Consider the following 14,910-nt stretch of genomic DNA (forward strand, 5'->3'; position numbering starts at 1 on the left):
GCCAAGGCAAGGAGATAGACGTCCTGGAAACTGACGACGAATCAAAGCTAAGGGGAAGACACACAAAACACATTTCTGCACATGCGGCAGGTGCCCAAAATAAGAAAAGAGCGGCTACTTGAAACGCGCGCCTGCCGCTGATGCCAGGACCGTAAGTACAGTACCTATTTTAGGATGTCGGGGGGCTGCAGCACTCCGCGTTGTTGGCGATGGAGACTTCATTTCGAGATGTAACGAAGAAGTATAATACCTCTCACAACACAACGGCTACTCAGCGGTGCCTTGTCTCTTGAGGCACACAGTATACTAAGATATATCCAATTCATTACGATCCTTTCTCAGCTGTCGACCCCTTGCCAGAAGTCGTCCTCCACTCCTTCCCGTACGCCGCAAATATCCCCGAGTCGAAACGGGATTGTGGGACTATTATGGGTTGCTGCTCGAGCAAGGAGGACGTATGTCCGGCCAACGCATCCACGTGCCGTAATGGTGTGCCTTCGAGACACTAACGCGGCCCTAGTACTACGACATACCCCGGCGAGAGGACAACCTCCCGGGCCGGACTCACTTTCCCAAGACTACTGCGCAGTCAATCATAGCCCAAGCCCCAGCACCAACTCACAACAAAGCCCAAAACGCCCGCAGGCCCCACGCTCACTACGATGACGAGAACCTCTTTGCGAATGAACGAATCAAGTTGACGCCTCTGCCAGGCATTGCGCTGCCGAATAATAACCGGCCTGCACCTGTCCTTTGGGCATATCCAGCCAACAATTTCGACTACACCACCCAGAATAGGTTTGGGAGACCGATGGGAGGCAACGGTGTAGATGCTGGGCCTATGAGAATTGTCACGGATAGGAACCGGAACATCCAGGGAATGATCCTGCATCCTCTTGGGGATCCAGTGACCTTTGAACGAGCGCAAGAGAGGAACCGTCGCCGCCCTGACTACCGGGCCGATTATTAATACTGTCACGATTATTGTATATTTCGGAGAGCAAGAGGCTAGGTTGAATTTCACTTGTAATACGATGATGAGAGAGTCGATCGACCCATCAAAGTCCACCTTCAAACATCCCTTCCACCTTATTAAAGGCTTACGTCAAAGATCTGTTTGTAAACGGACTGTGGGTCATATATAATGACGGCAAACGCTAAGTCTGATCGCGAGGCTCTCCCGAAGGCCATCACTTTTCTAGAGGAACTGCTGGACGACATCCGACCCTTCCGAGAGTTAGGACACCCTGCTGCGGCCAACCTTCTCGAGAAGCTTGGCGCCGACCACATCATCAAAGTACCGCGAGGCCCTTGATTTGGGGGTCTGTCGCTAGGGAGCTGACGGGGGAGACGGCAGGGCACTTCTTATACTTGCGCAAAACTATTTAATGATCATTACCTCTCTGGGAGGATGACTAATTATCTCGTCGTCCTTCTCTGTTCCTGTGATTTAAAAGCAGGGGTTGTCAGTCCAGCGGCTTAACCCGCTCCCGAGACCAGGATTGCCATCCTTCGGGTACTTTCATTTCGTTTATTCTTTATTCAAGTGGCGCGACATGAAGCTCGACCGCGGTTCATGTTTCCTGCAGGCTTCGCCAACATCGGCGACAATTGCGAACACCCACCGGAAGCAGCGTTCGCCGTCGTAACGGGCACTCCACTCCCTACCTTCGGAGCTATGGACCAGCATGGATTGGAGTTGGCCCCCTCGGAAGTCCAAGGCCTTGAGGTTGTTCCAGGCCAAAATATCCATGGGTATCCCGAGGACAAAGCAGACGAGCCGCTGGCGTCTTCAACAGCGAAGGGATCTCGCAAGCGGCTATTATGGATAGTCGGCGGCATCATACTTGTCCTAGTCATTGTGGGCGCCGTCGTTGGTGGAGTCGTAGGAAGCAGAGCATCTAGAAGCAGTGCCTCCAAAGGCATCACACCGCCATCACCGTCGCCGTCACCGCCGTCACCGAGCGAGTCCTCGACTCCCAAGACCAATACGACGCTAAAATCGATTCAGCTAAACTCCAGACTCGCTGTGACAGGCTATCGTGGCAACAGCGACTTCCAAGCACGTCTCTTCTACCAAGGCCCTGATAATGTGCTGCGCTACTCTGACTTCAACAGCACCAGGAATGTTTGGACATCCTCCGCACTGCTGGGTAATCTGGCGCCGATGGCCAAGACGCCTATAGCAGCCACGACCTGGTTGTCCACCTCACCGGTATTAGGTTCTGTGGCCTTTTAATAGGCTCCGGGCGTTGTGTACACACGTAACTGACAAGCTGCCACAGCCCCAGATGAACCTTTACTTTGTCGACCAGACCTCGCTGCTGCGCGGACAGCGGTTCCAGGACAGCGTTACGCCAGCAAAGGGTTTGTCGGCGGACATCTACGCCTATCCGATGGAAATCGACACCTCATCCCGGCTCGCGGGGTACCATCCACATCTAGTCTCCCAGGACAAAAACGGCAAGCTGCGGTGGCTGCATTGGACGGCTCCTGACAACTGGGACAATCGCACGTTTGACGGTGGCGACGCTATAGGTTCGCCCAGCTCCGGGTTAGCGGCGTTGCCGGCGGCCGTCTCAAATTTCACTGCTGGGTCGTTCTTGTTTCGCAATGCGGCAGGGGAGATGACTAGTTTCGTTGGGAGCACAAATGGGGTCCTACGAGACGAATGGGCGTGGGCACAAGGTAAGCCGATACGGGCGCCACTCCTTCCCGGAATACTAGGTACGGTAGGGAGTGTTGTTGACATTGTGGCGGGACAGGAGGACAGGTCTCTACGCGTATTCCGGCAGACACAGCCATCGGCGCCTTCGTGTATGCCCGAAGCGAAAACCTGGTCAACACCTACACTCTATACCAAGACGACAAAGGTGTGCTGCAGGTCGTATGGCAGAATGACGCATCTGGCTGGCAAGGACCACAGACATTCCCCGCCCTAGCAGATGCAGACAAGGGCACAGATATCGCCTGCTTGATCCAGGCTACTTGGGACTACACAAGCGTAGCGCTCAGCGCAGCGACAGATATGAACCGATGCTACTTCCAGAGCGGCGGCAAGGTCAAGGAGGTGTGGTTTGACGGTAAGAACTGGCAGGACTTAGGATATCTTCCTATTGAATGATGGGTAGAATGTGTGGAGTGCGTTCGAGACCGACTTCGGTTAGAAACGTTAGGCACGGAGCGAGCGAGGTCAGAGGGACGCAGATGAATGGGATGGATAGGCATCATATAATTACATTCTCCAGATAGGGCAGCATCTGTGCATCTCAAATAATTAAGTGTTAATTAGGCTCAACCTTGTCAGCATATAGACAACTAACAAATCAGATGGCGGTACGAAGACGTGGTGATCATTCCATGGATCCAAAATGTTGCTTACTCATGTGAGTCATGTCTAATTTCGAGCGGGGTTGACCAACACACAACAAACCACCATAACCCAAACGTCCTTTTTTTTCACCTTGTTAAAAGGCTTGCATGAGAGATCTGTTTGTAAACGGACTGCAGATTATCCACAATGACGGCAAACGATAACTCTGACCAAGAGGGTCTCTGGAAAGCCAACACTTTTCTCGAGGAACTGCCAGACGACATCCGGCCCTTCCGAGACCTACTGGAGACGTATAGCAAGATACCTCCCGATGAAGTTGACAATCATCTCTATAAAATCGTACGTACTGCCTCGACGACGAGAGCAATCCCTCGTCCTTGCGTAGGAATTCACGACCCCCCCGCTGACATTCTCTCCTCCGCAGCGCGATAAAGCCTGGGACATCGCCCACTACCCCTGCATCGGCCGCTGGTCCTTCACCAACCTGAAGCTGCTCCAAGGCCCAACCTTCCAGGCCGTTATTGCGCGGCTAAAGGCCCCCGACTCCCAGGATGCCCTTCTCGACGTCGCCTGCTGCGTGGGGCAGGTATCGCGCAAGCTGGCCGCAGACGGGGTCGACCCTGCGCGGCTGTACAGCACCGACCTCGTCCCGGCCTTCATCGACATCGGCTTCGAACTGTTTCGCGACCGCGACCGCTTCCCGCCGGGCGCCTTCGTCGCCGCCGACCTGCTCAAGCCAGATGATGCCGGCGCGGCAGCGCTCGACGGCAAGGTGACGCTGGTGCACGCGTCCAACTTCTTCCACCTGTTCCCCTGGGAGCAGCAGGTCCAGGCCGCGGTGCGGATGGTGCGCTTCCTGAAGGCCGGGACCACGGACGCGGCCATCTTCGGGGCGCAGATCGGCTGTCCCCAGCCGGGCGAGATCAAGGCGTTGATGGGGGCGGGCACGCGGTTTGCGCATGACCCGGAGTCGCTTCAGAAGATGTGGGACGAGGTGGGCGAGAGGACGGGCACGAAATGGAGAGTCGAGGCTGGATGGGTTGGGGAGCTGCCTTTCCAGATCCCCGGGTTTCCCGAAGAGATCCGGTATCTAAAGTTTGCAGTCTATCAGGCATGAAGTCTGTAATCGGGACGGCATAATTAGGAGCAAGATAGGTAGTTATTAATTAGGAATAGAAGGCTCTATCAACTTATGTGTACTGGACATGTGCATCTTAACTAGGCGACACTCCATCTGATGGTATCAACTTCGATGTGGTTCCTCGCATCCCCAGTTCCAACCAAGACCTTAAGCGGACCACGGAACACACGACATGCCCATCCTTGGAGTAGTATTTCCCGCAAACCAGGCTCCCTCCTGAAGCTCGTCGGACCGATCCTTCCTCGGGCGTAGCGGTCTCGGCCGTACCGAGGGAGATGAATGCCCGGCCTCGGCGGTGCTCAAGCGGTTGAAAAACAAGATACACGTCACCCAGCTCGCTGGCTGTGACGTTGATGCTCAGGGTACCGAATCCGGAAATGCCGCTCGATTCCTCCCTGAAGCCTGCAAAGATGCCGCTTCCCTCGGTGGGGTATTCGACAGCGTTGAACTCGCGAGGCACGACGGGCTTGAACGCGGCACTATTCGGGATGCCCGAGGCGTCGCGGCCAGTGTCCGTCTGGTACTCGGGCGGCGTGACGACTGTTTTGCCGATGGCCCATAGGGAGGGGCGGTAGTCGTACAGGGCGGTGATGTTGGGGATGCCGATCCCGACAGTCAGGGGGACAGAGCTATCGTTGAGGCTGACCTTGCTGTAGGTGGCAACGGATGGACAGTCGAATGAGAGCATGAGCACGCGGGTGATGACTGGGTCGGGGAATGGCCAGGCAGTGGCGATGGAGACGTGGGTTCCATCATCGAGGTGAGGGATGTGAGCGAGGGCGAGAGGGACGAAGCTCAACGCTGCGGCGAGGATGTTCTGGGGACGCATGATGGTAATTGGATGGCGATGACGACCCGGGCAAGAATATAAGCTCGGAAGGGTAATGTAGTCCAATCGGAAGAATACAGTAGTATTATGTGGTACCGACTTGAAACGAGTGAGGAGGGCATTTGACAGGTTTTATGGACAATATGAACTTCCTGCAACCCCCATTGCACCCCTTGTATCGCACCCTCGCCGACTGGGTGGCTCTCGACCATCAGTGCCAATTGAGGCGCACCTGGATGTCCAGCTCCACAAACAGAGCCATTTGGGGACCATAGGGTTACTCAATCGGTTGGCCCAGATGCTGCTAGTTGAGCCTTTCCCACCTGCAAGATGCGAGCACCCCCCACTCCTGGGGGACCGTATTGCAGCTCGTAGTACTCCATAGGATGGACTATTGATTGAGGCTGGCGCCGCATTGCAGAGGTCCATTGAGGTTATTTGTTCTATTATTGATCCAGTGGCTCTAGGTTCTATCCTGGTTGGTGAGGGAAAAGCACTGCACGCCCCCACGGGTTGTCCATCAAGGTTGATACCAGCCCTCCAACCCTGCATCCCTCCAGCCCCCATACCATCGTCCCGCTTGGGTTGAGTCCCTGCATTAGCAACTTGCCACGACCTCTGCAAAAGTAGAAAGTGGCCGATTCCCGACAAAGCCAGGTGGGTGGGTGGCTCGTCGCTTCGTCGCTTGTAGTCCCAACTTACACTTCCATTCTGGATGCTGGATGATACCTACGGCAAGCGTACCGCAGGAGCTCAAGGCATTTCGTATGTATATGCTTGAAGGCCTCTTCAAGCCACATACCACGTTCAAGCACCCTGTCGGAAGCCTTTTTGCCAAGATGAAGGGACAGAAGCTGCCCAATATTTGCTTTTGCTTTTCCCGACGCTCCAGACACAATAGATCATTACCAACGGGTAGCTAGATCGGTGCCCACATTGAAAGCACCCAGTGAATCCGGCATCGTCCATGTAACCGGGAGATTCAATGTCCGGGAATGCTTTCGGTCTCCGAACAAAAGTGCGAAGTGGGGGTTTTCTGCAAACAAACGGGTGGGCGGTAAAGGCTTTAACGCGGCATACGAAGCAGATCGGCGCTACCAAGGTTGTTGTCTTTCCGTTCAACCTCGACAAAGCAGGTATACGACCATCAATTGTTAGGGCTAGAGTACGTGATTTAGTATGTGATTTACTAGTGGTAGTCTAGAGGTGAAAAATTTGCGGAGAGACGAGGTTTGTCCTCTGCGACCACTGCGAAGGTGCCGTCCTCGTCTCCGTGCCTCTGAGCAGAGGACCAACAAAATGAGAAACCACAATTCCCCATGTCGTGGTCATACTGTGTCTCCATTCCCAGCCGCCAGATAACCTTATCCTGGTAGTGGCAACTGTTTCCCCCCGAACCATGGATGAGCCAGCATGTTTGATGCTGTGATTCGACTGCCAGGATCATACTCAAACACTCGCCTCATCAAGTCATAGAAGGATTCTGCCTCGTCTGGACTAATAGGCAGGGCGTTCTTGGCGGTCCATACTCGCTTCAAATCGCATTGTTGGAACGCATCTGCTGGGAGCCGCGCACAGAATTTCAAGATCCCAAGTTCATTGCTGCCCGCATTTTCGGGCCTCTTGAGGTCGACAGCATTCGTCACGAACTGCCGAAGCGGTGGATAAGGAAATTGATAATCACCGGAAAAGTCGTCGTACTCAAACACCCTCCCTCGGTCCGTCATGGGCGGGCCATCCGTCGTCACCTAATTGAACCGTTTTCCAGTGCTGCAGAAGATGTCCCCCTAGGATGCCGTACATTTTGGAAACGGCATTGCTCGGTATCTCGGGGAGATCATAGAAAATGTCAAGTCCGCACCGCATGCGGAATATAAGACACCCCAGCGCCCAAACATCTGCTGGCGGGCCATTCCTTAGTTCGAAGATGCTTTCTGGCGCCAAGTACCGCGGTGGTATGCCAAGCAGGGTACGTGGCGGGTCCCGAACGGGATAGGCCTGATCAAAGTCCAAGATATATAACTTGCCGGACAGGTATTTGGACGGCAATTGGGCAAGATCCATCGCTTGTACCGCATACTTTGGTGCCCTGGATGCGGATGTTGCCTTGTTCTTGGGTGGCCGCAATTCGATCGCCTCCTTCTCCAGGGGAAACATGTCCCAGACCTGCCTCTCGGATAGGGGGTCTAGTTGTTGCGAAAGTTCGAGGGCTATATTCCGAGTAGTCAGATCTAATTCACGGGCACAGTTAGCACAGCGAACCCCCGATTTATTGGGAAGATGGGGAAACTCGCCTCCATGACACAAGCCGTTCAGATGCATGGTGTCGACAGCCAGCACCATCTGTCGGGCAAAGTCTTGCACGCACTCCGGGTAAAGGCGGTGGTGGAAATCTGTAAGATCATCTAGAGTCGGCCCCAGGACGGGAAACACTTGGCAAAGATGGCGGCCGTTTCGACTGTCGACGAAAAATCGCTCATGCTCGGCCAAGAAGAAGCCCCGAGAGTTCCGAAGAAGAGATGCGACCTCGGGTGCCGCCTCATACGTCTTAGACTGATCCGCAGTCACAATTTTGAGTGCGACATAGCGGCTTTTGTCTTCTTCGCGTGCCAGCCAGAGAGTTGCGAATCCGCCGTGGCCTAGTTTGTGGACAATCTTAAAGCGCTTTGCAATCCGTTGGCCGATATGGACGGGCAAATACCCGCCCTGGCGGTAATGCTCCGGATTCTCCGCATTGACTCTATCGAGCTCCAAGTAAACGGGGCTTTCCTCCATACGTGGGCTCTGGTGTGACGGTGAGGCGCAAATGAAGATGTGAAGAGTGGACAAGAAAATGGCGAGAACAAAGACTGGGAACGAGCTAGTGTGAAAAATGAGACTCAGAAGCCTAATGAGAGGATGAAAGTGTGGGAGGTATCTGGAATCCGATGGACGTTAGCAGAGTGGATATGGTTGGTGATGAGGGAAGAAATGGACTTGAGTGCTAGGAATAATTTTGCCTAGCTGCGGATTATTTCCTTAGTTGCTGCTTCCATGGATTGGCCTGAGGACTCAAGGCCACACGGGTGCCAGCGCAGATTATGTTGCTTGAGCTACTGTGAAGCTGTCTTGATATACATCTCGGCAGACAGCGCTGCGCTTACGCCTCCGGCACAAAAAGCGCCCGTAGTCATAGCTTGGACGACGGCCTTCATCTGCGTCGCGCAGTCGCCCGCAGCAAAGACGCCCGGCACGCTGGTCGTAAACATGGGCTCCGTCACTGTGATATCTCCGCTTGGGGTCAGCTCCAATCCCAGCTGGCGCGCTAACGGTCCCACGAGTTCGATCTTGGGCCGGTGGGCCTAGAAGTTTTCGGATTAGTTTCACGTCCGTCGGGGAGAAGAAGCCAGTCTGGTCTGGTCTGGATAGGGAGGCGCAAATACTTACGAGAAAGCCCTCGGTCTGCTGGCTCTTGTCTTTGAAATGCACAGTCGCCTCGGCGCCCACTTTGCCCTTCTCAAGCCTCTCGATTGGCTTCGTATCGATCTTGATGGACGACTTGGCAAGGACTTTGCGGAACTCGTCCGCTAGGCTCTCGTTGCCGTCAGTGTAGATGGTAACATCGTCGGCCAGCCGTTTACGCTGTGCCTCGGTACATCCCGGTCGACACGTTGCCTATAACCTTGACGGGGAAAGTCGATTACAAGGCCGTGGCCTCGGGTGGGAGACGTCATCTTGGCGGCGAAGATCGGCTTGAAACGACGACGGAGGCTAAGCTTGCGGCTATATGGGCCTCCCTCCTTGACCTGAGCGTCCACGACGGAGTCATCAAGCCGAGCTCGAGTTTCACTGCGGTCAGTGAACATTCCTTGCATCAATTGCGTCTCGTCTCCAAGCTCAGTGCCGAGTTCGGAGTCCCCGTGAGCGTTAGAACTGTCACCGAGCTATCGAGTTCGCAGTCTCGCCCAATAAATTGATAAGCTGCTACGACACCACTCCCCTGCCACAACGTGTCGGGAGATGCCTCTGGGAAGATACAAACTGTCTCCTGCTGAGAGATACTGGTGGCAACGGTACACATGGGATTGCGGATCGGCCGCGTTCAACGTCAGCTTTGTGTGCCACTATGATCCGGAACAGATTCATCGACAGCGGCTTGTTGAGGCATGGAACCATGTGCTTGCACGACACGACATCTTTCGCAGTCGCTACGTTCACCACCGCAGGCGTGGGCTGGAGCGCGTGCTGTCGCCTCACCCACCGGTAGTGCAAACATTGGCATCCATGGACGTCTGGCTGGAGTTGAATACACCCTTCACGCTGGAGACGGCGCCACCAGTGCGCGTGGTTATTGGCAAGGACATGGTCGTGGCTACGTGGAGCCATATTGTCTGCGACTACACCACCCTTGCTTTGTTGCTAGCCGAAGTCGCGGCCGTCTACCGCAACGATGCCCTCCAGCCCTGCGTCCCAATGTATCACAAATCACAAGACGACGAGTTGGAATATACCCGCACCACCCTGCTCTGTTCAGTTTTGGGACGACTATCTCAAGAACATTGCACACACACAGCCAGCATACCTCGGAAATGGGGCCGATCGAAGCAGTTATCGTGGCACATCCTCCACAGCGCGCATTTCACCATGGCTGTGGCATCGCATGCGTGCTTATATTGGAAATGAGCGGGTCACTGCACAGCAGTTGGCCGTCGCGGCCACAGCGTTAGCTCTCAGCGTAAGAGACAATGCTATGGATGTCACCCTAGGGATTCCATTCATCAACCGGCGATCGGAAGCCGACATGCAGACAGTTGGCCTCTTCCTCGAGCCTCTGCCCATTCGGATTGCTTTCTGCGACTCTGTTGGCGATCAAGGTGGTGGTGCCATTTCTACCTGGCCAGTCTCGTGCAGCGAATACGTTGGCGCCGTGCAGTCGTTGGCCCAAAGGGCGCTGTCTCACGCGATCCCATGGCGTCGGCTGCTAGGACACCTCGGCATCAAGCCGGACGAGCTACTCCCCGATCACCCGCTGTTCGACTGCGTTGTCTCTTTCCACGACATGTGTTCCACAGAACAATCAGGAAGCGGAGCTTGGAATCAGTTGACCGTAGGACCGGGGGTACAGCCGCAACTGGTCTGGAGTGAGGGTTCCAAGTTCAAGCTGATGGTCGAGTTCACCGCCATCAGCGAAGCCACGCTGATTCTCCGGCTTGAATACGACGACAGCTGCTACGAGGGCGCGGCACACATTGCGGCCGTCCGGCGGATGATCCTGCGAGTCCTCGAGGCGGCCATCACGGCGGGCGGGGGCGACGAGCGGTCATTCGAGGACCTGCGCGAAGACATGAAGCGAGAGTGGCAGGTGGAGGAGGCCAGCGGATTTGTCACTGAGAGCAGCTGCGGTGACGAGGCAAGATTCGTAGCTGGCACGGACGGTTTATTTCAGGCCTCTTTGGCGAACCTAGGAGAAGAATTCAGTTGTTCTCCGAGAATATCGTAACCACCGACCTACCTTAGGTATCAACATTGCGATACACTTGGTTTCTGGACAAGGTTGCATTGCAATGGCGATGAACAGGGTCTAAGCCAGAAAGAGATTTTCCCTAGGATATCTGGGCAGCAAAGCCAATCGGCGACAGTGCCGGGGCGCGGGGGCCACCATCCAACACTACGCCCGTAAGCAGGGCTAGGCGAAGTGTTTTGATAGGCGGGCCATGAAGATACTCTAAACCCCCACGTAACCCTTTGACAAGGATTGGTGTGATGTGTAACGTGTCTACTGTTCAACCAACGGCTGCCTTTCCCGATTGGGCGGTTTTGTCCGTGTCTGCAACCCCAGCTTCAACAACCAAGTTTTCTCACGCCCCCAAGAATCTTCCTTCGTCCTCTTCTTTCTCTGCTCCTCCCCAAGCGTACATGTTTGCAAAACAGACCTTGTCAGCACCCCAATCCCTCCTCTTCTTGTTTGGTGAAAATGGCAAGTCCTGCTCGTGAACAACCCACAGCTGAGCAAACTCAGGATGCACCAACGGTCGAGGTGGATGAGGACGAGGCCGATTCCGCCTATGGTGGCGATGCTTCCACTGCTAGCACCTCTCTGAGAACCAATGTGCTGAAGTACGAATGGAAGCACGGGCGCCGCTATCACAGCTACCAGGCTGGGAGCTATAGCTTCCCCAATGACGATCAAGAACAAGACCGTTTGGACATGATCCACCACGTCTACTACCGGGCGCTTAACAACCGCCTCTTCCTGGCGCCTATCGACCCCAATGGGCTAAAGATCCTCGACATTGGTACAGGCACAGGGATCTGGCCCATCCACGTCGGGGATGAGCATCCCGAAGCTTCCCTGATTGTTGGGAACGACCTAAGCGCCATCCAGCCAAAATGGACCCCGCCGAACGTGAAGTTCATCGTTGACGATGTTGAACTGGACTGGATCGAGACTGAGACCTACGACTACATCCACTGCCGATACATGGCCGGTTCCATCCGTGACTGGCCGCGGCTGGTGCGGCAGATCTATGATAACTTGAAGCCCGGCGGCTGGGTCGAGTTTCAGGAGTCGGCAAACACGATGTACTCGGAAGACGGCTCGCTCGCAAGCGACAACATGATGGTGAAGATGATGGACGGTCTCATGGAGGCGTGCGATAAGATTGGACGAACCTTGGATCCCGCGCCGTCCATGAAGTCGTGGGCTGAGACGGCGGGATTCGCGAATGTGAAAGAGCAGAGGTTCAAAATTCCTGTCGGAAGCTGGCCAAAAGACCCGAGGCTGAAGGAAATTGGATCTTTCATGGTTTATAATTTTGCGGAGGGAGTCGAGGCGTTCACCGCCGTGTTGTTCAAAGACGTCCTAGGATGGAGTCAAGAGGAGATTGCTGTTCTCAATGCTGGAGTAAGGGCTGCAGCGCGACGAAAAGATGTACACACCTTGTTTGACTTTCTCGTCATAACTGGACAGAAGCCAGCATGAGCCGTGTCTTTCTCATCGAACTTCCCTTTTCCCATTTTTCGTTGAGCTTCACTAGGTGTTCGCACATTTTCCACTATTTGCATGCCCTTTCCAAGTATGTTATGCTAGACAGACCCTTACCTGCTAAAGCCAATGCTGCTGTGGCTATCGCCATCGCCGTCGTGAACTCCCACTTCTCGTTGTATTATTGGAGGAGATTGACTGTCGTCATAGGCATGAGATCCGTGCAGTTGCGATTTCGATGGACGGCGAGTCCCTGGCGTCAGGGTCGGCGGATTGTTCGACTATATTCTGGAATGCCAAAACACGGATGAGATGCTTCGGACACCGATACAGCGATCCAGCCATGGCCATTACGATTTCTCCCTTGGATGGCAAGATCGTAGCTGTCACATTTGAGATAAGCACAGTCTCTCTTCGCCGCACGCATACAGTTCGACTGTGGGATATAGCGATCAATACCAAGAGCGTTGGTCATAAGCCCCAGGCGTATCCGGTCTGGGTTGTCCAGGGAGCGACAGAGCTGTGTCAAACTGTGCAGGCAGTGAATGGAAATTATGATAACTAAGCAATATTGCCTCTGTAGGCTTCCCACATCGTGGCGAGATTCGTGCTTGTCAACCCTCAAGCTAAAGACACGCTTCATGGCAGATTCTTTTGCGCCAAATGACTATCCAATAAGAGAAATGCGGCTAGACATTTGATACGGCGAGGTCTTGGCGAAGGAAGAGTACCCATGCCACACCCCACTTTTAGGAGGTGTGGGTTCAAATTAAAATTGGGCGCCAAAGTGCAACAGGGCTTGAAAAGGGGCTGGTGCGGCTACCTTTAGACCCCGGCAGTAGATCTATAACTAAGCAAGCTACCCTCGTCGACTCCGATTTTTGCTTTCGAGTTTCCATCCCATTTCAGATGATAACCTTTCTGCACGCTTTTGATATTCTTACCATCAATACTCAACCTCGTACGAGCTGCCCACAATGGCAAGCGGAGGACCAAGCACGCTTCTGATTTTTCTCCTGTTCCTCATCATTGGTGTGATCGCACGCTTTATTCGCGATTGCGTGTGCAAAACACAGCGCCGGCCTGGCGAGGAGCCCGCCATCGAGCTGCGGCCGAGGAATCCGGTCACACCCCTAGGCATCCTCCGCGCCGCCACCGGGCCCCGCGGACTGACGGATTTGCTGCATTCACTGGAGGATGGAACTCGGCGTGCCCGCGCGGCGGAGGAGGCAGCCCCGCTCAATACACAGCCCTCAATACACACACAACCAGCGGCCGATGGATAATTAGGGGATGCGGTGTCTTCGAGCGCCCCGAGGTGGAGACTTCATGAAGAATTGTGTGTCTAGTGAGGGTTCAGTCTAGGGGCAGAGTGCAGGGCAGCGTCACAGATTCATGGACTGGAAGTGCGCGCGTGGGATGGAGACACGCGGTTGCCGGTGACTCTCCGACCAACCTTGCTCGTCCGTTAGCCACACCGCCGAAGCCGATGTGCCTGAGATTACGCTCGACTACATCCTGCTGCATTGCGTGCGCTCGCTTTACCTTTAGACGGTGCGGAGGGGTGTCGACCGAAAACATGTGGAATTGAAAGGACCAATGTGGTTGGAGAATGTCAGCCATTGTCAGTGGTGTGGTTGATTTTCAGGTCTGTAATCTTTAGGCTGACAGCAACCTAGCGTCTCTGTTTGATACGCAGGGCAAAGCGTAAAACAAGCTAGAAAAACTATGATAGTATTATACTTGTCTAGAATAGAGTAAGCTGACGGCATGGCATGGTGACACAGGGCTGAACATTGGCGATTCAGCACTTCCGCGTGTCAAAAATTTGGAACTGGACAAGGCGGAAAGCAACCTTCGAACAATATAAAAGAGACGAGGTGCCCTCGTGGAGTTGACGCCAACAGATCATCTTCTCCAGCATCTTCCAGCATCTTCCACTGCTGCCATACACAGCTTACTACTTTCCCAACTCATCCTAAAGAATCCCAATTTTCAACCAGACAAAATGAAATTCCCCGCTGTCGATGACGGGTGCAGCTGCAAGTATCAGCCTTGGCCGATGAAAGCTTACTCTTGTATAACCAGTGTCGTTCGCTGATCGCCGATTTTCACTCTAGTCACCGTCTACACCAACCCCAACTGCAGCGATAGAGCCACCACGGTCCCGCCAAACTGGTGCAGCAAGTTCGAGCCAGGTCTTCAGTTTTACTCCTACGATTGTTAGACAATATCTGCCTCCTAATTCTAGGCTAGGGTGGTTAGTTTGTTAACTATGCAAGAAATACGGGATGGAGGGAATGGAGGGGCTGGAGAGATATAGTGTATTCAGGGGTAGAGAGAGAGTTAGAATGTTCGCTATATCACACTCGTTATTCCCACATGTATGTAAATCGAAGGCGCCTTCATACCGTTCTGCGAATCGCGACATTCCTAGTTACAGATCCCATCGTGAGATATAAATCTTCGGCCGAGGGTTCTCATTCGAATCCCAAGTCTTGCCACCAAATCCAGCAAGTCATTGCAACTTAACAACCATCCCACCTCCACGCCCCTCCTCATCGGACGAAGCCAACAGTGCCTCCCCTCCCCTTGCCGCGCCTATCACCTAACTGTACATCCTCTTCTCTTACCTTTCTATA

At 54.2% G+C, this 14,910-nt stretch overlaps 9 protein-coding genes across 9 annotated transcripts; 6 read left to right on the forward strand and 3 right to left on the reverse strand.

The window, feature by feature from the left end:
• Positions 1–210: 210 nt before the first annotated feature.
• QBC33DRAFT_569920 (uncharacterized protein) lies at positions 211–970 on the forward strand (the record flags this gene model as incomplete). Its single annotated transcript, XM_060430553.1, has 2 exons — positions 211–455; positions 521–970. The coding sequence occupies exons 1-2, from the start codon at positions 429–431 to the stop codon at positions 968–970; spliced, it is 477 nt and encodes a 158-aa protein (XP_060283812.1). The 5' UTR covers positions 211–428.
• Positions 971–1,593: 623 nt separating this feature from the next.
• Positions 1,594–3,225, forward strand: QBC33DRAFT_472295 (uncharacterized protein). The gene is made up of 3 exons (XM_060425208.1): positions 1,594–2,215; positions 2,286–2,688; positions 2,766–3,225. The coding sequence occupies exons 1-3, from the start codon at positions 1,679–1,681 to the stop codon at positions 3,122–3,124; spliced, it is 1,299 nt and encodes a 432-aa protein (XP_060283813.1). The 5' UTR covers positions 1,594–1,678; the 3' UTR covers positions 3,125–3,225.
• Positions 3,226–3,431: 206 nt separating this feature from the next.
• Positions 3,432–4,523, forward strand: QBC33DRAFT_569922 (uncharacterized protein). The gene is made up of 2 exons (XM_060430554.1): positions 3,432–3,673; positions 3,759–4,523. The coding sequence occupies exons 1-2, from the start codon at positions 3,521–3,523 to the stop codon at positions 4,449–4,451; spliced, it is 846 nt and encodes a 281-aa protein (XP_060283814.1). The 5' UTR covers positions 3,432–3,520; the 3' UTR covers positions 4,452–4,523.
• Positions 4,524–4,531: 8 nt separating this feature from the next.
• Positions 4,532–5,304, reverse strand: QBC33DRAFT_569923 (uncharacterized protein; the record flags this gene model as incomplete). The annotated part of the gene is made up of 1 exon (XM_060430555.1): positions 4,532–5,304. One exon carries the CDS (start codon positions 5,302–5,304, stop codon positions 4,549–4,551), a length of 756 nt encoding a protein of 251 aa, XP_060283815.1. The 3' UTR covers positions 4,532–4,548.
• A 1,364-nt stretch (positions 5,305–6,668) lies between these two features.
• Positions 6,669–8,079, reverse strand: QBC33DRAFT_587122 (kinase-like domain-containing protein; the record flags this gene model as incomplete). Its single annotated transcript, XM_060431506.1, has 3 exons — positions 6,669–7,018; positions 7,053–7,535; positions 7,608–8,079. 3 exons carry the CDS (start codon positions 8,077–8,079, stop codon positions 6,669–6,671), a joined length of 1,305 nt encoding a protein of 434 aa, XP_060283816.1.
• A 317-nt stretch (positions 8,080–8,396) lies between these two features.
• QBC33DRAFT_451168 (uncharacterized protein) lies at positions 8,397–8,928 on the reverse strand (the record flags this gene model as incomplete). The annotated part of the gene is made up of 2 exons (XM_060424601.1): positions 8,397–8,645; positions 8,731–8,928. Coding segments are annotated over 2 exons (447 nt in total), but the record flags the coding sequence as incomplete, so codon positions are not given.
• A 1,156-nt stretch (positions 8,929–10,084) lies between these two features.
• QBC33DRAFT_472300 (putative nonribosomal peptide synthase) lies at positions 10,085–10,853 on the forward strand (the record flags this gene model as incomplete). Its single annotated transcript, XM_060425209.1, has 1 exon — positions 10,085–10,853. One exon carries the CDS (start codon positions 10,085–10,087, stop codon positions 10,781–10,783), a length of 699 nt encoding a protein of 232 aa, XP_060283818.1. The 3' UTR covers positions 10,784–10,853.
• A 229-nt stretch (positions 10,854–11,082) lies between these two features.
• QBC33DRAFT_538701 (S-adenosyl-L-methionine-dependent methyltransferase) lies at positions 11,083–12,437 on the forward strand. The gene has a single exon (XM_060427923.1). The coding sequence runs from the start codon at positions 11,258–11,260 to the stop codon at positions 12,263–12,265; it is 1,008 nt and encodes a 335-aa protein (XP_060283819.1). The 5' UTR covers positions 11,083–11,257; the 3' UTR covers positions 12,266–12,437.
• Positions 12,438–13,130: 693 nt separating this feature from the next.
• On the forward strand, positions 13,131–14,043 carry QBC33DRAFT_538703 (uncharacterized protein). Its single transcript, XM_060427924.1, has one exon. It carries the CDS (start codon positions 13,246–13,248, stop codon positions 13,552–13,554), a length of 309 nt encoding a protein of 102 aa, XP_060283820.1. The 5' UTR covers positions 13,131–13,245; the 3' UTR covers positions 13,555–14,043.
• Positions 14,044–14,910: the final 867 nt, after the last annotated feature.

This window comes from Phialemonium atrogriseum (genome assembly GCF_030411735.1).
Source record: "Phialemonium atrogriseum strain 8032-3 unplaced genomic scaffold QBC33scaffold_12, whole genome shotgun sequence".
NCBI lineage: Eukaryota > Fungi > Ascomycota > Sordariomycetes > Cephalothecales > Cephalothecaceae > Phialemonium > Phialemonium atrogriseum.